General features: G+C 38.2%; 1 protein-coding gene across 6 annotated transcripts in view; it reads right to left on the minus strand.

Annotated features, from left to right (window-relative positions):
* The window catches only part of rabgap1l (RAB GTPase activating protein 1-like), a 127412-nt gene that overhangs the window by 7095 nt on the left and 97663 nt on the right, over nucleotides 1-22654 (minus strand). For 2 of the 6 annotated variants that reach the window (XR_013815872.1, XM_079808014.1), the window contains exons 18-20: nucleotides 21355-21396; nucleotides 11394-11522; nucleotides 2260-2352 (exon numbers count right to left, since the gene is read on the minus strand). Coding sequence is in view for 4 of the 6 variants with exons in the window: in XM_079808014.1 (XP_079664140.1) it covers nucleotides 2260-2352; nucleotides 11394-11522; nucleotides 21355-21396 (264 nt within the window). In the remaining 2 variants the exon portion in view is untranslated. Of the gene's footprint in view, nucleotides 1-1503; nucleotides 1671-1721; nucleotides 2171-2259; nucleotides 2353-8498; nucleotides 9809-11393; nucleotides 11523-21354; nucleotides 21397-22654 lie in introns of those variants that run through there. The other 4 variants (XM_079808015.1, XR_013815873.1, XM_079808016.1 and 1 more) reach the window with 4 other exon arrangements.

Raw genomic sequence — 22654 nt, forward strand, 5'->3', positions numbered from 1 at the left:
GTAGACTGCGAGGCTAGCTTTGCACAAGCTACAGACTAAAATTTCCCAAGCACTCACATGTAAGCATTACAAATTTGTATGAAAGTACATGATTGTGTAAACCGCACCGTTTTGCAATAAATGAATGCAACAAATTCAAATGGCATATACTAATTTAGTGTGAAAGTATGAAATGTTTTAATATTTTTGACAGTTCACAATTTTTGTTACTTATTTTTTGTCAGCACAGGGCACAATAAATGTCCAAAAATTCTTTAAAATTGCAATATAAATTAATAATAATAACTAATATATATACATACGTTTTTATCTTGAATATAGTAAAAAATATAGTAGTAAAAGATTATAATATTAATAAATTACAGATAGGTAATGAATTAAGATAATAATAGGAAATGAAGTAAAAAACAGTTGAAAAAAAAATTGAAAATAGTAAAAGATTGTAATAACTGTAAACAATTATATAGAGTAAATAAATTAAGATAATAACTGTAAATAAAGATAAATTATATAAAATTATAAAATAGTATTATAATAATAAAAACTACATAATGAGTTAAATTAATAATAGCAAATAAAAAAATAATAGTAAAAATATATAAATTAGTAAAAGATTATAATAATAGTAAAAAATCATATATGGTAATAAATCAAGTAATTATTAGTAAAATAAATAAGGATAACAGTAAAAATGGCATAAAATGAGTAGAAAATTATAATTATAAAACATTATAGATAGACCATTAATATAATAACTGCAAATGAAGATAGGAATAGTAAAAAAATAAATAAAATAATTGCAATTGTAAAAAATTATATATAGTAATAAATAAGATAAAAAAGATAATAACAGCAAATAAAGATAATACTAAAAAAATATATATTACATAAAGGATTATAATAATAGTAGAAAGATGATAAACAATTAATTAAGATAATCATAGCAAATTATGACAATATTTTTTGGTCAAATGGTAAATGAACAGGCTCACAGAATCGGCACCTGTACAATTAGTCAAAAATTGAATGCATTCATGCATGTTTGTATATTAAATACTCCAAAAATTATTTAATTTGAATTATATTCCACATAACTCATAACCCTAAACACCCCAAAAAAAGGCACATTGACACTATAGGAGACTAGGAGCCAAAGAGACTGATCACATGCTGATCTCGGAACAGTTTTTCACATCCAGTCTTGAGAAATCACACTAAATGACCACAATGTGACTGCTGCAGTGCCTGATTAGAGAGCTGGCGTTGTCACAGGGAGTCTCCCACTGCCTCACATGACACACATTTCCTTATCAGGAAGGGGAAAGCTGTCATCTGACTTCCATTTACACAAACACACACACATTGATCACACACATTAGGTTGTGCACAGCAGTTAATGTAACATGGAAGGCTTGAGTCCATCATTTCAAACGGATCAGAGACACAAACACACATGCAGACAGATGTTAGTAGCCAATGAGCGCTGGTGGGCTGAAGGCTTACCTGCACCGTCGACCCCAACACAGTCAACACTACACCCACTAGAACAAGAACCGCAGAGGCCTTCCCCATCCAGCACCGCCCGACACATACAACACCGCCTGTCCATGCTCCACCCCCCGCCACAGATCATTGGTTAAATGGGTGAGTGAGGGAATCTCATTGGTTAGATTGGTGAGTGAGGGAGAGGGTAAACAGGAAGTGACAGCAAGGAAACCACTGAGTAATGGAGCTTCCTTTAATAGCATGCTTGGCTTTTCAACACGGCACGTTGCTTGTGAAAGCATATTTATAGAAATATATATATAAAAAAAGTTATACATATTGCTTAGGATTACACATTTTATTTTTTTTGTTCATGTGAAGAATAGAAGCTTAAAAAAATAAACTAATACATTCAAATAAATGTGACCAATTTAAATAAAAAAGCATGTTTTTTGCCTTTTAAACATTTCAGTTAATGTAAACATGAGACTTCAATGTGCCAACAATAACACTTATGATAAAAAAATAAAGGCACTTAAATAAAAATATATTCATTAAAATGCTCAAAAAAATAAATTAAAATATTTGGTGTACAAAACAAGAATCTACAATGCGAATGTTTTGCTCATTCCCTGCGACGTACAGCGTCTGTGGTTTCCAGTGCAGCCCGCTACACAGTCCTGAACTGAGACAGAGTGAGACGAAGATGAAGATGAACGTAGGAGGTGAGAATGAGGACTGGAGGAGGGGAGGTTAAATCAGGTTTCTGCTTACCTGATATCTGTCTATGGGGTCTTCCTGCTGCAGCTGGCTCTCTCTCAGAGACTGATAATCCTTCTCAAACTTCTTCAGCTTCTTTGTCGGCACCTAAGACAGACAGGAAATCAGAAATCAGGTTTGTAGAACGTACATTATCACAAAAAACATCCTTAAATATGTTGTTTAATACCATTTTGAAAAAGTCAAAGCTACCCCCACCGACGGTTGTATACACAATTACATACACATTTACCATTAAAGGGATAGTTCACCCAAAAATGAATTCTGTCATCAATTACTCACCCTCATGTTGTTCCAAACCCGTAAGACATTTTCAGAACACAAATTATCTTATCAGCAAAAAAAATCTTATAGATGAAATCTGAGAGATTTCTGTCTCTCCATTGACAGTCTACGCAACTACCAATTTTCAAGCCCCAGAAAGGTAGTAAAGACATCATAAAAGTAATCCATGTGACTACAGTGGTTTAACATCAATTTTATGAAGCGACATGAGTGCTTTAGCCTGACAAGCCAGGCCTACATCAAGATGTTGGGTCTGGGGACACACCATTGGCAGGGCTCAATCCGAGGGGCGGGATAAACGGTGGTAGCGCTACAACCAACCAGAGCAACGAAGAAGGTGAAGCGAAACTTTCGCCGTATCCGGTCGACAAAACTCCGAACACATGTTCCTTTTTTAAGAATGACTTCAGTGCCATTCTTTGTTCTTTTCTCAAAGAAAAGCTAAACTCCAAGTCTTCCAGAGTTGCGGCCAAAGGCGATTTGAAAGACCGCTGTTCGCCAGCTTCTTTGTTTACAAGTAGCATGCGGAACCGCTAGACGCCCTGGCTGCAAATTATTTTTGCTGCTGCTAGATTTCTAGGCTATGAGTGCTTTGTTTGTACAAAAAAAACAATACTTTATTTTCAAAATATTAATCTCCAACGTGAAAATTATGTTATGTCGCTTCATTAAATTGAGGTTAAACCACTGTAATCATTAAAAATTTCTTCATTTGTGTTCCAAAGATGAACAAAGGTTTTTATGGGTTTGGAACGACATGAGGGTGAGTAATTAATTTTCATTTTTGGGTGAACTAACCCTTTAAATATATTATATCAATTATATTTTACTTTAATGCATTATTATATTTAATGAATGGTGAGAACATAACAGGATATAATTTTCAAAATACGTAAAAATAAAAAATAAATTATATTACATACAAAGTAAGCAACTCTATATTTCATGAAATGTTACTTAAAAAATATAAATAATATATAAAAATATAAAAAATATAAAAGACTATTCACTACAATATAGAAATTAAAATTAAAAGAAAAAAATAATATATAATAATAATATATATAATAATTATAGATATTAGAATTGAAACGGTAGTACATTAAAATATCAAGGGTACAAAATAACAGAGGGTATAAATATATATATATATATATATATATATATATATATATATATATTTATAATTTTAATAAGCTTATTTGCTGCTCAAAACAGGTCTCATCTTTTATTCAGCAAGGATGGATTGATTTGATCAACAGTAAAGTCATTTATAATGTTATAAAACATTTCTATTTCAAATAAATTATTTTCTATTGAACTTTATATTCATTAAAGAATCCTGAAAGAATTTCCACAAAAAATAATATATAAAATAATAAAATTGATAATAAGAAACATTATTAATAACTGAGTATCAATAATAATTAAGCACCAATTCAGCATATTACAATGATTTCTGATGGATCATGTGACACTAATGAAGGGGGTAATGGCTAAAATATATTTTTCCACATATTTGGTAAGATACTAATCGATAATGTGCAGCATTGTGAGCTTTAAAAACAAAAGGATGCTTTTTCTACACTTCCTTAACTAATATATAAAAAGCAAAACCCTCTCAGGAGCCTTTAAAAGCGCAGCGCTCTTGTCTGTTGCTATGGTGGCATAGCCGGAGTTAGCATGGAGTCTCTGAGGGTGGAGCGCGCTCAGTGAAGCCAGTCCTGAGGGGATCTCTTCATCCGGGTTTACTCGCTGCTTTACAGCAGGGGACTTTGTTTATTACAGTCTTCATTCAACAGGTCTGGGATCAGTCTTCATAAAGCCTTTCATAATTCACTTTTTGAGTTTGAAACTGCTCACACACAAAGAAATGTGTACTGCCACCACAACAGCATTTTGAAGGCAAACAAACACACACAACATGCTTGCAAAACGTGTAGCACATCGACAGAGGAAAGTCATTTCGAGTCTCCATGTTTCCGCTTTATTCAGGTCCAAAAAGCACAAAAGGAGCCTCTTTCTCTTATCTCTATCTGCATCACTTCTGAACAGCAGCTCATTGTTGACCGTCACCCACGGCACCATACAGTGTGCTTGACCTCTGACCTCAGGATGAGGGTCGCCGGAGCGAGAAACTGTTGCACCACTTGTGCTATCAACGAAGACACAACAGCACTCAAGGCTTTTTTTGTTTTTTTTGCAAAAGCAGTTGTAACGATGACAAGGCTAAAGCTTGCGCTTGGGAAAGCTGACTTCTGCAAAAAAAAAAAAAAGGTTTCAAACAGCCACCTTTGCTTTTCTACTCCAGCACAAAGTGTCCGTTGTGCTGTTCGGAGGAATGTGAACATGATACAAACTCTTCAGAACAGAGTGAACTAGGAGGATAAGCAAACAATTGATTCATAATATCAAGAGAGCAAAAGAAACGATGGAAAAAGAGAAAGAAGGGGTTTTTGGGTGGATGCTAGGGGTGTAACAGTACATGTATTCGTACCAAACCGTTTCGGTAGAGGTTTTTCTGTTCCAAATGCAATCTTTAACAGTTAACAGTCGGCTTGTTTTAAGCGCGGAACACACTTCAATCCTAGTTCCCACACGAACATATTAAGTATTCAGTCCATTTTATCATGAAATTCAAAGGATAAATGCCATTTTGACGCTCTTTAATGTGACGTGACTGATCACTGTATAGGCGCGTCAGTTCAAGCGGTGGCGCGCGAGTGAACGCCATCATCTCTTCCTAAAGAATAAACATGAATTAATATCTCTTAAGGTATGTTGAGGATACATTACAACTTACTGAAATGTATCATATGTCGTGTAATTGCTCAATCAGTGTTTCAATCGCGGAAAGACAATAAAACAGCTTGTAAACAATGTCACATAGCATCACATTTACCCCAGTCATTCAGTGTCCACAGCTGTTAGTTCACTAGAGAAATGAACACAAATGAACGCACTATATTAGCCTATATATTCATTATATTCTACTTAACCTGTTAGTGATGTCTTGTTTATTTAATGCATATTTAAAGGTAGGGTAGGTAAGAATGATCCAAAACACTTTTGTCCAAATTTGTTTAAACTTTCTTTATATGTCAATACATAATTAAAATGTAAGTACTCTGAAAAAGAGAGTATAAAAATCGAGTGACTCTAGACTTTTTAATCTGCAATAAACACCGCTCATTATTTTCGTTCGGGCCGAAACAAGTGATTGGCTTGGGCGACTGTCACTCTCTCTCGCTACCATGGCTACCGCCGCTTTTGCTCCAGGATCTGCCCACATGCGCGCACCCCAGTGTTGCCAAGTCAGGCTACTTCAACACTGTTGCCGCGGGCTGTTTTTCATGTCTGCGGGTTGAAGCGACCCCAATTATGTGATATTTTGCCCCGTGATTTGCGAATTTTAGCAGGCAGCCCTACCAAAAAGACACATATTTTACCCCCCAAATGCGATTTTTACCGGAGAAACACGATTGGGCTTGTTTTGAGTAGCAATTGGGCGGATTTTGTTGTGAAAACCTGGCAACCCTGGCGCACCCGTTTGATTTGAGGAGTTCAAGAGGCTGTATTTCTGCTGGACAGGTAATCTTTCATTTTGATTATACATTTTTTTGGTTTATGTTTTCATAAAGCATGTCTCACTAGCACACGTAGCTGCCTAATACAGCTAACATAACATTACTTAGCATAAAGTTACAATGTTATACACTTAGCGAACCATTAGTAGAGATGATGAATACCCAATATGCTTAGCTCAAGTTGATCGCTGTCGTGTTGAATTTCGCAAAATGTAACTTTAGATAACAAAATGCATGTGTAAAAGCTGGTACACCGCATCCAGGAACTTTTTTTAGAACTAAGTTAGCTTTAGCTACTACCCTCTGTCTAAACTCTTTTACCATGTTCACCGGGAACTTTACCTGCACGTTTATTTCGGCCCTTGGTTTGTTTTTATATACTCTACCAATGTTTACTGATGATTTTATCTTGTATCTGTGTGTGTCGTAGACACTGTGTTGTGTGTGTATTTTAAACCTTACCAGTATCGTTATTCTAGCTTGATAGTGAGTACTAAAAGACATCTTATTTGTTTATATTCATAATGATAAAGTTAGATTTTTTATTACATGTGATTCTTACATGATGTCACTACATGCACTTCTTCTCCGCTCGTCTCAGGTAAATAATGCATCTATCAGCTGAGCATATCGTCATCGCGGTCGGCGTAGCGCGTTCATGTGTTTTGGGGGCGTGGCTTTGGAAAGAGCCCAGAAGGGAGAAGGTGGAGTGAATGGAAATAATGAGCTGTCTTTAAAACAGCCTTGAGAGCTCTACAGACACTCAATTTTTATACTTTCTTTTTCAGAGTACTTACATTTTAATTATGTATTGATATATAAAGAAAGTTTAAACAAATTTGGAAAAAAAGTTTTTTAACCAAATCTTACCTACCCTACCTTTAAATAAATCTGTCATGTAAATGCCACTGTGCATAAATGTTTATATTTCAACAACGAATTGGAGAAAAAAACATTTATAATTAGATTTAGAAGTTAATGCAGAACTGCCTTATGTGAAGCTTATGAGAGTTGATTATTATATCTAAAAACAAATAGCAACTGAATTTAGGCTAATAGTTTGGGCTCTGTTGTTAACCTTTAATATTATAGTAATGTGCAAGTAAGGGCTCCCTAGTTTACAGCATTATCTTTAAGAAACTTTTAGTTATAATTTAATTCATTTAAGGACAGACAATTTTTTTTGTAAAACTGCTGTACCGAACCCATACCGAACTGTGACTTCAAAACCAAGGTATGTACCGAACCGTCAGTTTTGTGTACCGTTACACTCCTAGTGGATGCTATAGGGAACTGGGGTATTGCTAGGCATTACTAGGGTGTTCTAGAGGTTTTCTAGGGAGCTAAGGGTTGTTGCTAGTAGTTAAAGTCTAAAAAGCCCACCTCCAAGTCTCTATTAGAGTCTCCTAAAGTCGGTTTTCTCTCTATTTGATCAAATATGAAATACACAAGCTATGTGCCATACTTATGGTTAGGCTTAGTGATGCTTGCCTTAGAGATGGAGGAATAAAAAGGTATGTGCAGCAGCCTATTAATCTGACAGTCAGCGGTGCAGATAAGAGACCAGGCATCATTAGATGAAGAGATGTTATTAGAGCACGCAGTCCGGATGTGCTGTGTACAGCCACAGACCACAGAATGACATGTTGAAATGGCACAACCAACATGGAAGTCAAGTTCTCAGTACAAACATTCAAAGCCATATACATATGGAAAGTTTGTCAGTGACATTTCACCTCGACAAACGCGGTCGGTGTAAATGACGAGTTTATACATACACAAAACACCTACACAGGTATGAATGAGTAGCTGATCTCTACTTTCCATTCAAGTTGACGTTAACAGCACATGTTTTCTACGAATGTGGATATACAGAAACTCAAACGTGTCACACCAGCTTTTACAGTACATGTACTAAAAACTGACACATCAACTGTTTTACACCAAGTTCTTCTTGTTACAAACAAAGTAAGAACGGCAAAGGTTTATTGGAATTGGTTAAACCAGTGCATTTGTCCAAACAAAGTTTGAATATTCAGGTCACTGGGCTCATCTGACTATTCAAAACATCTACTTGAAGGGGAAAAAAGGTCATAACATGCAAAATTGCATTAGGTCGACGGACATTCGCTTGCTCCTGAACACAGCCATGTTCCTTTTACCAACACACATTCCTTGGAATAAGAACATAATGGGATAAATTGTACAGCCTTGTAATTTCATTACAAGACATTTCTCCCAGAGCGTGAAGCCGAAGACGGTCTCAAACGAACAAGCTCTACAAGAAAAAGGCTCGTATGACAAGACTAGATGCTGTCAGATCAATTTAAAGGTAAAAACAGCCACTCGAGTGAGACTTACCACCGGTTTAGGTTTGGAGTTGGCCACCAGACTGGCAAAGAAATCCTCTTCATTGATCTGATTGATAACATGAGCGTCGTAAGCCACCGTTATCGACACTTCCTGCATCATTTTGGCAAAGTTTCTGCGAGGAGCACTGAGCAAGACAGGTGAGCGTCGAGAAACGAAGGAGGGAGGGAGGGAGGAAGGAAGGAGGAGGAGAGAGCTGACAAGACTGCCAAGACCGGGACCAGTTGACAAGTTTTTTACGGGTGAAAGCCGGCCCCTTGAGGCGGGAAATAAATGCAAGGGGGGATGAACCATAGAGAAACACGCACTCACAAAAACCTGGTTTTGTCTTCCAAGACTGAGCGCAGTTCCTTCAAAGCGATGAAGCTTTGTGCGTGTACGCAGACTCTAAATCGCAAGTTGTGCAGGGTTGACTCTTACCGCCACGGTCTCATGGGTAGCGGTGGTTACCACTGGAAATATGAAGAGCGAGGCAAGCGGAAAAGATTGAGAGTCAGGGGAAATTTGGGTTTGTCAGACAAACCACAACGGGGTCTTCTAACTCCCCTGGTAGTTCTCACTTTATCTAACTGTCCGGGACCTTGTTTTTCCTGAAGCCGGTCTGTTCCTGGTTTAATAAGTATCCAAACGCAAACATCTACAACCTAAAGACTCAAGATGGCATGTGCTGGAGTTCTCCAAGGCTGATTCCTCTAATCCGTTTCCATTCTCAAAGCATGTCTCCTTTCGATTAACTCCCCTTTCAATATCAAGAGGATGTGAAATTTGGAATTTGGCTCTTAATCCTCGGAGGGGGAAGTTCGTACAGCTTGTGCTTTCGACGGGAGCAGGTGCCTGTGAATTCCATCACTCTGTAAGCGCATTACCCGGCGACTTGATCCTCTTTAAATTCACACCACTTCAAATAAAAAAAAAACGACCTCTTTGCATTTCCTCTTCTTGCACATGTGATTGGAAATGGTCAGGATCACGGGTGGCAGAAGCAATCTGTGCACAGCCTCATGGTGTGTGTGTGTGTGTGTGCAGCGTCTGGCGTCCAGGTCTGATATGGAGATACGGCAACAAGGCTTCCTGTCCTTGCCACATAATCTCCTCCCTCCCAGCAGTATCACAAAAAACATCCAGACGACATCCCAGTGGCAGAATCTTCTAGAACCAACAAGAGGGACGGTGAGTATAAAAATAACAGCTTTGAGGTGGAATGGCAGTCGAAACGTCGTTGATTCGCCCACTCCAGCGCTGATTTTGGATGAAACACCTCATTGATCTCCTCTCCTGCCTGCCTTTCACTTTTGTTTGCAGAAGATAAAGAGGAAAGTGTGACTAAGTACACATTCGCACACAGGGGCGTCAATGAGGCGTGGTCAACGCAGGCACTGGGAGCAATGACGGTGCACAACCCGTTTACGTGGGCAAAACGCCACTTGGCATGATGACAAGAAAATCCAGTTGCAAAATAAGGATCAAACGGCTTGTGCTTATGGTTCTCTCGAAAGGAACAAAAACAACAGACTTGAGCAAATTGCAAGTAGTCCAAACAAAGTGCATGGTGTAAATGTTGCAGGTGTGAACCCATCCTTAGGGAGTGGAAGAGACGTGGCTAAAGGGTGCACGTAGGTGGGTGTGGACTGTAGGGAGTTGAAAGTGCCAGACAGGGGAAAAACAAAGGATAGTGATCCTACAGACTCTGGTGTAAAACGAAGCTGGTCTCTCTTCACTGAATCATTTGTATGCTGATGAATGCACCTGTTACATCACCTCACTCAGGTGCTGGTTTCCCACAGACTGCTTCCGCATCTCTGGTTTCTCATTTCTCTCACGCTGTGTCCTAAATTCTGCCAAATACATGGTTCTCTGTCCAATCGCACAAAATAATCAACCAAGAACAGCGCAGGAGATGGTTTTACTAAAAAAAAACTCATGTAAAAGTTATATTTTACATAAAAAGTAAGTCTATTTTTAGGGCCAGTAAGATTTTTGTTTGCATTTTGACTATTATTACTATTTTTATGACAGAAGTATATTTTGCCTCGAAATTCTAATTACTGGAATGTGTCCAGATTGTATTTTTTTTTCTTAAATATTCAAAATTCTCATAACAAAAAATACTTTTAAGTATTACAGAAAATGATGGACATAACATTCTCAATGTTGCTGGAATTAATTGCAGTGTACAAACAGACATCCCTAGTTACACACTGCATTATACAATTACTGCATTACTGAAGCACAGCAGTGAGTGACTGGGGGCACAGGAAATCCTGCTGTTAGTGCATTTACAGAGAGGAGAGAGAGAAATACATGGGAGGGGATGAACTCAGTCAGTATCATCTCGATCTCTACTCCTCCTTCCTTCCTGAACACGCACACTCCACAACACACCCCTGCCCCAAATAAAATGTAATCTACGGAAGAGGCACTAACTCCAAAGCAGAAAGTGGGTTATAGCATATAGAAGTCCTGTGGAATGGGTTTGAGGCAGAGAATTGTGTTTATCCTTGAGTCCTAATGCCACAAAGGAGCCTTGAAACACAGACAAGGTCCCTGCATTCTCTGAATAACTGCATGCTAGCTTTGTGATATAGCGCTTCAAATTTCTCAAACAATGCAAAAGCGACCTGGGATGCATAATTAACTCCTTCAATACAAGTTTTCACCCATTTCATCATCTGTCAGGCATAAATCTAACTAAATATAAACCACACAATTTGAAATATTCAGGTTCAAAGCATAAACAAGTATAAATGCTTCAATATAATATGTATGGTTGTGGGTTTGTTCAAAACTATAGAAATCAACTAATACTGGCACTAAAATGATAGCAAATGATAAAGATAAAAATAAAAATAAATGCACTTTGTTTCTGTGTTTTGAGTTGTTTTTTACCTTGATATTGCAGGCTTGCTCCATAAGGCGCCGAGCGTTCTCTGCCGCCCTGTAGCGTTTCGGTAGCTGGACCCGGAAAAATTTCAGCGCCCCCTCAAAGTCAGCCTGAAGCAGGTCTTCCTTGGAGGTCTGCATGCAGACAGAAAAACAGAACTGGTTTAGGGTCATTTCAGGAAATCAACCTGATAAACAGCCTGAAAAGGAACTTAGCCTGGTGATTATTTTCCGCATAGTGCTTGCATTGCCCTTTTGTGACGTGAACCTGACAAGCACACAATTTAAAAGACCTGAGTCTGTGTCAGAATTAGCCAAATCTGATATTAAAACCCTATTTGCAGCTATTAAATAAGTCCACATATCCAATGACAAAAAGACTTGCCCATTAACAACATCACGCCTTGGGAAATGGAAATATTAAAAGCCTGGCCAAAAGCAATAAGCCAATCATTATTTTTATTTTATGACCGACAAGTGGTATTTGGCCGAACCATAAAAAAATAAAACATTTGTGTTCTGCAAGTGAATGTATCGCATCGAAGCATTAAAGCATTATGAATGAATAAATAAATACACATGAAAATAATAGAATGTTGGGTAACACTTTAGTTTAGGGTCCAATTCACACTATTAAGTTACTAGAAAATGACTAGAATATTGGCTGTTTATTAGTACTTATAAAGCACATATTCTACATCCCTTAATCCTACCCAATACCTAAACTTAACCTTACTAACTATTAATAAGCAGTAATTAGGAGTTTAATGAGGAAAAAGTCGTAGTTAATAGTTAATATAAATATTATAATAAATAAAAAAACGCGCTTTAAAACTTTAGACATCAAACTTAAAGCATCAAATCATTAACTAATTGCTTTTAAAGTTTTAAATTAATTAAAACACATTAAAAAAGCCCTTTCCTACATAAACACATACAAAGGTCACACAAGCAGCCTGGTTAGAATCACATCATCATACTAAAGACATAAACAAAGATGAAGATGGGTTCTATTTGCAGCAGCTGCCCCTCACCGCCAGCAGTCGGGGCACAAACAGGCGGTGACCCATGCCTAGCAGCCCCATGACTCTATCTGTAGAGTCATTGACCGCCCCAGCCTTGTCTTCTCCAGCACCCCCTTCCTCCAGCCTCCGCATGGCAGGTGGTATCTGAGCCCATAGAGGCGGTGAAGGCAAATCTCTCTCTGGGGTCAGAGGTGAAAGAGCCTCTTGGGCTCGTCCAGAATCCCCAGCATCGTCCCCCCACAGAGGCTCTGGGGCTGACTTGGAGTCAGCCACGTTGACGTCCCGAGACGGAGCCCAATCTTGGAAAAGTTTAGTCCAGGCGGTTGATTTGGTAGCACTAGAGCAGTCTTGGCAAGTGCGATGGTGTCATTCGATCATGATTCGACGAGCGTGAGCATGTGTCGTCAAAAACCGGAGGGGGGATACGCACTTATACTGATCCATTTTGGGTCTTCAATGTAAACACTATTGGAGACCACGCCTAGTTTAAAAGACGGCAGAACCAAACCAAAAGTGGTTTTAGAAGCTTCAAGAGACATAAGGAAATAAAGCTACGATCCTGGTTTATCATTGGCCGGCTCCTCCCAAATTACCAAATTTGCAATCTGTTGCCTGGCAACAGGCAGGAGGAGAGTCGCGTGGAGTCACGTCTTCCGTGTTTTGCTCGTCTTCAAAGGATCTCAGTCCTGGATCTAGCGAAGCACTACGAGGCGGAAACAAGACGAAGTTAAGTGCATCAGAGTTGTTGTCAGGTAGATTCTGCTCTCTGTCAAGGTGCATCGAGAGAGTGAGAAAAGCGGAGTCAAGCGAAATCCACATGCTCATCCAATAGAGCCTGCGGATAAGAGTAAATGGACAACACCTCTTCTGCCATCCTGTCGTGGTCAAGAAGTGGCCGAAAGGTCCATCCAGAATCCCCAACTGTGGGATGGAGGTGGCAAGATGCGAGACAGGGTGGTTGTTGTCTCCTCGTCTTCAGGCCTTCGTTACTCCAGCTCCAGTGGCTTTTCTGCTTTGCTTTCCTGATCGAGCCAGTCAGATTGTCGGTATGAAAAGTCAACAAGCGCATGAGAGGATAACTGGGAGGGAGAGAGGCACGCACAGAGATGCTGTCGATGCTAGAAAAGGCGGCGGAGTGGCTGAAAGGGAGGAGGAGAGGAAGATAGGAGGGGCTTTGCGAGGGAATGGGAGACCGTGGACGAATGGACAGTGGACATGGTCGAGGATCCAATGCAACTCATGCTAAATGCTAATTGCTGCTGTACACTTGCTAAGGGAAGAGGCGGACAGGCAGGGGGACATGTGGAGATACAGACTGTGAGGTGGGAGGGGAGGGGGGGGGTGGAGCAGGAGGGACAGAGAGAGAGAAAGGAGGAAGGGGTGGGGGGGTTAGGAGCCTTCGGGGAGAATGTCGTAATGGTTAGCCAATAGGAGCGAGGCAGTGCAACCCCCTCTAGCTCCCATCACACATCTCTTCCTTCCTTGCACGCACATTCACATCATTCAGTGCTCTGCTTCTGTCCACCCGTCTTCACTGTTTTTTATGTTTCCGTTTAAACAGAGCGGGAAAATAACAACATACTAACAATATTTTTTCACAAGCCCCCTACTTAAGTACCTATATTACAGGAAACATAACTGAATCAGGGAGGAAATGATAATAAACATACATTAACAAAATCTGTCAATAATATAGGAAATAATAGGAAATAGGAAATAACTAAAATAATAATAATAATAAATTAATGTAAAAATTAGCCCAAAAGCATTACAAAAACATACTGAATTACAGTAATAAAGTAATAGAATCTTTACAGAGAAAAATGTGAATTACAAAACATTCAAATGTATTATGACAAGGAGAAGGAATAATTTAATCAAGTAATTATATTGATATATAATTAATATATATATATATATATATATATATATATATATATATATATATATATATATATATATATATATATATATATATATATATATATATATATATATATATATATATATATATATATATATATATATGTAAATAAGTATGTTTATGAATATTATTATTATTTTTGGTTTATATATATATATACACACCAACACACATACATACACACACCGCTCAGGCATAACATTACACTGATTATTAAAAGCAGGACAAATGGGCAAGCATAATGATTTGGCCGAGTTTGACAAGTGCCAAATTGTGATGACTAGACGACTGGGTCAGAGCATCTCCAAAACTGCAGCTCTTGTGGGGTGTTCCCAGTCTGCAATGGTCAGTGTCTATCAAAAGTGGTCCAAGGAAGGAACAGTGGAGAACCGGCGACAGGGTCATGGGCGTCCAAGGCTCATTGATGCACGTGTGTTCTGATCAAACAGACGAGCTACTGTAGCTCAAATTGCTCAAGAAGTTAATGCTGTTCTGATAGAAAGGTGTCAGAATACACAGAGTATCGCAGTTTGTTGCGTATGGGGGTGAATAGCCGTAGACCAGTCAGGGTGCCCATGCTGACCCCTGACCACCACCAAAAGTGCCAACAGTGGGCACGTGACCATCAGAACTGGACCAAGGGGCAATGGAAGAAGGTGGCCTGGTCTGATGAATCACGTTTTCTTTTACATCGTGTGGATGGCCGGGTGTGTGTGGCTGGGCCGCCTACCTGGGGAACACATGGCACTAGGATGCACTATGGGAACAAGGCAAGTCAGCGAAGGCAGTGTGATGCTTTGGGCAATGTTCTGCTGGGAAACCTTGGGTCCTGCCATCCATATGGATGTTATTGTGACACGTACCACCTACCTAACCATTGTTCCAGACCATGAACACCCTTTCATTAAACGGTATTCCCTGGTGGCTGTGGCCTCTTTTTGCCACAAAGCAAACATGGTTCAGGAATGGTTTGAGGAGCACAACAATGAGTTTGAGGTGTTGACTTGGCCTCCAAATTTCCCAGATCTCAATCCAATCGAGCATCTGTGGGATATGCACACCTTCAAGGGTCTATCGGAGTCCATGCTGTTTTGGCAGCAAAAGGGGGACCAACACAATATTAGGAAGATGTTATGCCTGATCGGTATATGTGTATATATATATATATATATATATATGTATATGTATATATAGAGTTCACACCTGTTTAAATATGCAGCTAATGTCAAATTTATTTGTATAACAGTTTTTCGATATACATTGTTTAAAAGCAGCTTTACAGACAATCATGATGTTTACAGTACCTTAATATCTTCATGCCTTGTCGCATTTAGAATTTAGAATTGGGAATAACGGTTTATATTTTGCGATCATATAAACAATGACATGAGAGAACATTTGTCATGATAAATTACATAAAAGACATTATTTGTCTTCAATATGACAAATTATATCATCATTCATCCTTATAGTACCCTACGATTTGAGGTTTATTTACAAATATCTTTAATATATAGCCCTAAAAAGAAACCTGAGAATACTATTCTGGTTCTCACATCTGCTGTAATTACAGAACAGGGAAGTGGAGTCTATTTCTCAACATTAAATTGGCGGATATATCCTCGTCTCCTCTATAGGTTAGCTCAGACACATTCAGGGCAGCACAGCCCGCTCTTGCAATAGCTCCATTTGTCATTCTGTCATTGCAGCTTACACAAAGGTGTGGCTTTGTGGATGAAGCTAATGTATTTGTGCTGAGAACACCATTGGAAAGCTTTGCAGCAGACAGAATTGGCCAACCGATAATGACACACCGCCCTTTAAATCACAGTGGAAGTTGAATATACACTTTATTCAGTACCACTATAAGAGACTATGCAAATATTGTAGTTTATAAGTGGATCCAAAAACCATAACACACCCTGTTTTTTCCACTAAATGTGTTAAATTTTGAGCTTTGCTTATAGATCTCTAAAAAGCACTTGTCCACAACCGTACTAAAGTCCTAACGCACCACAAATAGTGTCGTATCAATAGAGCCATAGTAGCATTACTGGGCTAATGACCCACAGCTGCATACAGTGTCATCCATCGTGTCGCTGATGATCAATAATGCCAAAACAACAAACCCAAATGTACACATAGATCACTTCAACAGCAACCATGCGGTTCGGATCAAATTCGTCATTATAAGAGTGTTAACGAGCCAATGCATCTTAAGAAAAGAAAAATGCCATTTGCGTTTAGAAAAGACATACATTTGAATTAAAATTATATTAAAATTGTATTGTATTATATTGTATGTTTATATATCAGGGGCATTCCCTCCGAGTAGGCAAGTGAGGCAGTGTCTCCTCAAAAAAACTAGATGAGAACATTATTGATATTGCAAAAATAAAATAACGCAAATATTACAAATACAGTGCATCCAGAAAGTATTCACAGCGCTTCACTCTTTCCACATTTTGTTATGTTACAGCCTTATTCCAAAATGGATTCAATTAATAATTTTTTCCCTCAATTCTACAAACAATACCCCATAATGACAATGTGAAAGAAGTTTGTTTGAAATCTTTGCAAATGTATTAAAAATAAAAAACAGAAAAAGAATCACATGTGCATAAGTATTCACAGCCTTTGCTCAATACTTTGTTGAAGGACCTTTGGCACTGATTACAGCCTTAAGTGTTTTTGAGTATGATGCTACAAGCTTGGCACATCTATTTTTGGGCAGTTTCTTCCATTCTTCTTTGTAGGACCTCTCAAGCTCCATCAGGTTGGATGGGGAGGGTCGGTGCAATGCCATTTTCAGATCTCTCCAGAGATGTTCAATCGGGTTCAAGTCTGGGCTCTGGCTGGGCCACTCAAGGACATTCACAGAGTTGTCCTATAGCCACTCCTTTGTTATTTTGACTGTGTGCTTAGGGTCGTTGTCCTGTTGGAAGGTGAACCGTCGCCCTAGTCTGAGGTCCAGAGTGCATTCAACTTTCCCTCAATCCTGACTAGTCTCCCAGTTCCGCTGACACCAACATGCTTCACTGTAGAGGTATTGACCAGGTGATGAGCGGTGCCTGGTTTCCTCCAGAAATGACGCTTGCCATTCAGGCCAAAGAGTCCAATCTGTGTTTCTCATGGTCTGAGAGTCCTTCAGGTGCCTTTTGGCAAACTCCAGGCAGGCCGACATGTGCCTTTACTGAGGAGTGGCTTCCGTCTGGCCACTCTACCATACAGGCCTGATTGGTGGAGTGCTGCAGAGATGGTTGTTCTTCAGGTTTTCCTCTCTCCACAGAGAAATGCTGGAGCTCTGTCAGAGCGACCATCAGGTTCATGGTCACCGCCCTGACTATGGCCCTTCTCCCCTGATCATTCAGTTTGGCCGGGCGGCCAGCTCTAGGAAGAGTCCTGGTGGTTCCAAACTTCATCCATTCACTGTGCTCATTGGGTCCTTCAATACTGCATACATTTTTCTGTACCCTTCCCCAGATCTGTGACTCGATACAATCCTGTCTCGAGGTCTACAGACAATTCCTTGGACTTCATGGCTTGGTTTGTGCTCTGACATCCACTGTTAACTGTGGGACCTTATTTACCACAGGTGGACTCCAATTAAGTTGTAGAAACATCTCAAGGATGATCAGTGGAAACCGGATGCACCTTAGCTCAATATTGAGGGTCAAGGCAAAGGCTGTGAATACTTATGTACATTTTGTCATTTTTTTATTTTTAATACATTCGTTAAAGGGTTAGTTCAACCAAAAATGAAAATTCTGTCATTAATTACTTACCCTCATGTCGTTCGACACCCGTCAGACCTCCGTTCATCTTCGGAACAGAAATGAAGATATTTTAGTTGAAATCTGATGGCTCTGAAAGGCCTCCATTGACACAATGGCACGATTCACTCTCAAGACCCTTAAAAGGTACTAAAGACGTCGTTACAAAGTCCATCTCACTACAGTGGTTCTAAAATAACTTTATGAATTGGCGACAATAATTTTTGTGCGCAAAAAACCCCTAAATAACGACTTACATAGTGATGACGATTTCAAAACAAGGCATCATGAAGCTTCGAAGCGTTATGAATCAGTGAGTCGAATCAGCAGTTTGAATCGCCAAATTTCAGCAGTTTGGCGGCTTGACACGCGATCCGAATCATCATTCGGCTCATTGATTCATAACGCTTCGAAGCTTCATGATGCCGTGTTTTGAAATCGTCATCACTATGTAAGTCGTTATTTAGGGTTTTTTTGCGCACAAAAACTATTCTTGCCGATTCATAAAGTTATTTTAGAACCACTGTAGTGAGATGGACTTTGTAACGATGTCTTTAGTACCTTTTAAGGGTCTTGAGAGTGTAAAGTGCTATTGTGTCAATGGAGGCCTTTCAGAGCCATCAGATTTCAACTAAAATATCTTCATTTCTGTTCCGAACATGAACGGAGGTCTGACGGGTGTCGAACGACATGAGGGTAAGTAATTAATGACAGAATTTTCATTTTTGGGTGAACTAACCCTTTAAGATTTCAAACAAACTTCTTTCACGTTGTCTTTATGGGGTATTGTTTGTAGAATTGAGGAAATCAATAATGAATTGAATCCATTTTGGAATAAGGCTGTAACATAACATAAAATGTGGAAAAAGTGAAGCGCTGTGAATACTTTCCGGATGCACCGTATGACATTAAAACATGTATAAGTCACTAGTTTTTATAAAGAGTACTGTCCAACAGCGACACCCGCAGGTGAAGTTACAGAGGGAGGCGCGCCTCCTCTGTCCACATTGACTTAAAATAGACACCCTAAAGTGTGCGCTGAGTTTTGTGGGGGGCAATTGAAATGAATGGGGAAAAGTCACGTGAGAGGAGGCAATGGCTCCATCGCACTACGATTGGATATGATGGGTTATAATTGGATATGATTGGTTTGTGCGATATATCCCGCCTCTTGTTTTCATGCGCGTTCTGGAATCCGCCTGAATGAATACAATGCCGTTAATGGGAAAACTAATTAAAAGGTAATTAAACAACTCGAAACAACTCAGCCACTTAGATATCAGCGCTTAATGTCATGTCAAAATCAAACTTAAAATGGCCTGAAAACATGATGACTGAGGGGGTTAAAAATACACACACTCAAATTCTTGTAATTAAAGTATATATGATGTGATTTTAATGAATATATGAATTCGATTTTAAATGATATATACAGAGCTAGGTAGATTACAAATTGTAGTTGGTTACTGATTCCAAATTACATGGCAAAAAGTGTAGTTAGTAACGTAATCCATTACATTACACCTTTAAGGTAATGTAATCTGACTACTTTTTGATTACTTTTAGATTACTTTTGACTTAACTCGTTTATCTCATTGATATGAATGGAATAATCTGAAACCGTATTGATAGAAACATACAAAGATAAAGAAATGCAATTATGTGAATTTATGCAATTGTGTTAATATACATTTACACAGACTCAAGTATACCGGTATTATGTTTTAAAATACTCAGTAATCAGACTAGAGTTACTTTTTTGTTGATTACTTGACTACATGTTATTCTCACATAGGCTGTAAATTATTCATAATTCATTGATTCTCCTTACTACTACTTTATCTTTTAAAATGTCCTTTGTAAAAGTGCCTACTGCTTATATACATTCAAAAGCTCTTCCAGGTTTGTGGAATGGCACACACACCAGCCACTAGTCATGTGACTATCACTGAAAACTCACAGTCCCACACAGCATTTGATCACTGGATACAGAAATCATTTCACGTGTTTTGTCAATATTACATATCTAATCAACTCTGACGAACAAATTACTTATTATTTGAATTATCACTAAGGGAGTCATTTAACCACATATTACCATACTATCTTTGGAAGGCTTTTCTGTTTCAAGCACATTAAAATGTACAAACTCACATAAATTACATGCAATGCAGGGATATTTTTTTTCTCCTTGTATTTTTATGTCAATATGGATTATCCTATTCAAATCAATGTGAATAATGAGCTAGGTCAAAAGAAATCTAAAAGTAGCCAGATTATATTACCTTAAATGTGTAATGTAATAGATTATGTTACTAACTATAATTTTGGTCATGTAATTTAGAATCAGTAACCGACTACAATTTGTAAGTAATATACCCAGCTCTGTATATATATATGCATATCATTTAATAAATGGACCCAGACACACTACAATTATATTATATTAATATAATATAATATAATATAATTAATATAATATAATATAATATAATATAATATAATATAATATAATATAATATAATATAATAATATAATATAATATAATATTTGAAGTGCTTCAGTAATAATGCTCATAGCAAAACCAGAAAGAAACTACTTGATCATTTTAGTCTCACGTGTGTACCTTAAACTAATGGATAGGTCTGTGAATAGCTGCATGCAAACGTTTGGGTTAAAAAAAAAATTACAGCAATATTTCTTCTGACCGGCAGAGGGAGACACACTCAATATGTTTTTTTTTGCCTGCAGAGCTGCTGTATTGATTAAACTAAAAGCATCAAATCTCCTCCCAGGTTTCCCAGATTTTAACCACTAAATTTCCAAGACTCTTTATGATTAGGATAAAAAAAACTAAACTAAAACGTAACTGGAATTAAAAAATTTAAAGCTGTAAAGCAATTAATACAAATTGAAAAGCACATAAAAAATATTGAAAACTAAGATGACACAAAGAACAATTTGTAGCTAATAGTTTAAATATTAAACTTGCATAACTTTTATGGATTTTATTAATAAATATAAGCATTCCAGTTGTTCATAATTAGGGTAAGTTTTTAAAAAATATAACAAAAATAATTTTAAAGATTGCACTCACAAAGACCAATTTCTATCCAATTAAATATTTTAAACCCAAGGATAAATAGATACATTCGCATAACTTTTTTTTTTACTGATTTCATTACTTTCCCTCACTTTCCGAACTATTAAAAAGAAGGAAATGTAAGTGTAGTGAGGTGCAGTACCTTCAGAAGAGCCAGAGCCACATTGAAGATGATGTTCAACCCCTGTGAAGACATTGAAAAAAAAAAATTATACACAAAAACAAACACATGGAGGAATTTATTTGAACATCAAACTGCCTGGAACTACAAAACGGGCCACATACAACAGCGTTTTATTGTAATAAAGACGATACAATTTGGAATAAATGGTTCGGAATGGTTCTGCTATGCTGTCTTTGCGCTCTACTAGCAATGGGAAGTGCAATGTCGAACGCATTTGCATTTCCTAAAATAGCTCGAATCATACAAAGAGCTCAAATGTGTTGGAGTGACAGGAGCTGAAGGAAGAGGCAAACAATCTCGCACGCACACGCTCAGGTGGACTGACAGGCAGGTTGATGTGCACAGGCACAGTGAAGGACAGCCGGGAGTCGAGGCGGAGGTGCTATGTGTGTGTGTGTGTGTGTCAGAGGGGAGCAGGTGGCATCGCAGTAGCGAGCGGAGAAGCAATGCTGAAGTCAGCTCCGCATGGAAACACCCGTCTCGAGCATCGCTTAGACGACCCGTTCACATGGCAACACAGAGCTAAAAATATCCCATGTTCTCTATTAATAACAGGCGGTAGAAAGAATCTCTTCCCGACATGCTCTAGATGGCGCTAGGGGGCTAAATGGAAATTGCAGGGGGGATAATTGTGTGTGTGTTTGTTGAGGGAGGGATATGACTTTCCTCTCCGGCTTTGGAGCAGTGCACTTTGGTTATCCAAGAAATATGATTTTAAAAGACAAGTTGATATACTATGATTGCTTGTTATAATCGATACTAGCATAACTATCAGTATTTACATTTAACAGGAAATTATGCAAAACAACAACCTAAGCAACTCGTCCCAACTGGCACATGTAGGCATTAATGGAGCAGCATGTCAAGTTAAAAATAATAATAAAAAGTGAAAAAAATTATAAAATAAATACATACACATTTTAATATTATATTATAATCAAGAGCCACTGTAGAAAGTCAATTGCAGTAAATAATTTCAATAACTATTGAGATTCGTTTTTTGTTTGTTTGAATTTTTCAAATTTATTTTAGTATGGGGTCAGTAAGATTTTTAATGCTACATGAGAAATCAAATGTGCCTTGATATTTTGACATATAAGAGGTCTTTGTGCCATTAACAACCTGCACGTTTCATCGCTTTAAACATCCTCCTCATTATAAACAAAGCATTTATTTCATCAAGCTCCAAAAAGAGCTTGTTTTGATTATGTGGGATCTGTGAGAACACATGGGGGAAATGCATTTTAATATGACGGCC

Source organism: Gobio gobio (assembly GCF_949357685.1).
Source record: "Gobio gobio genome assembly, chromosome: 24".
NCBI lineage: Eukaryota > Metazoa > Chordata > Actinopteri > Cypriniformes > Gobionidae > Gobio > Gobio gobio.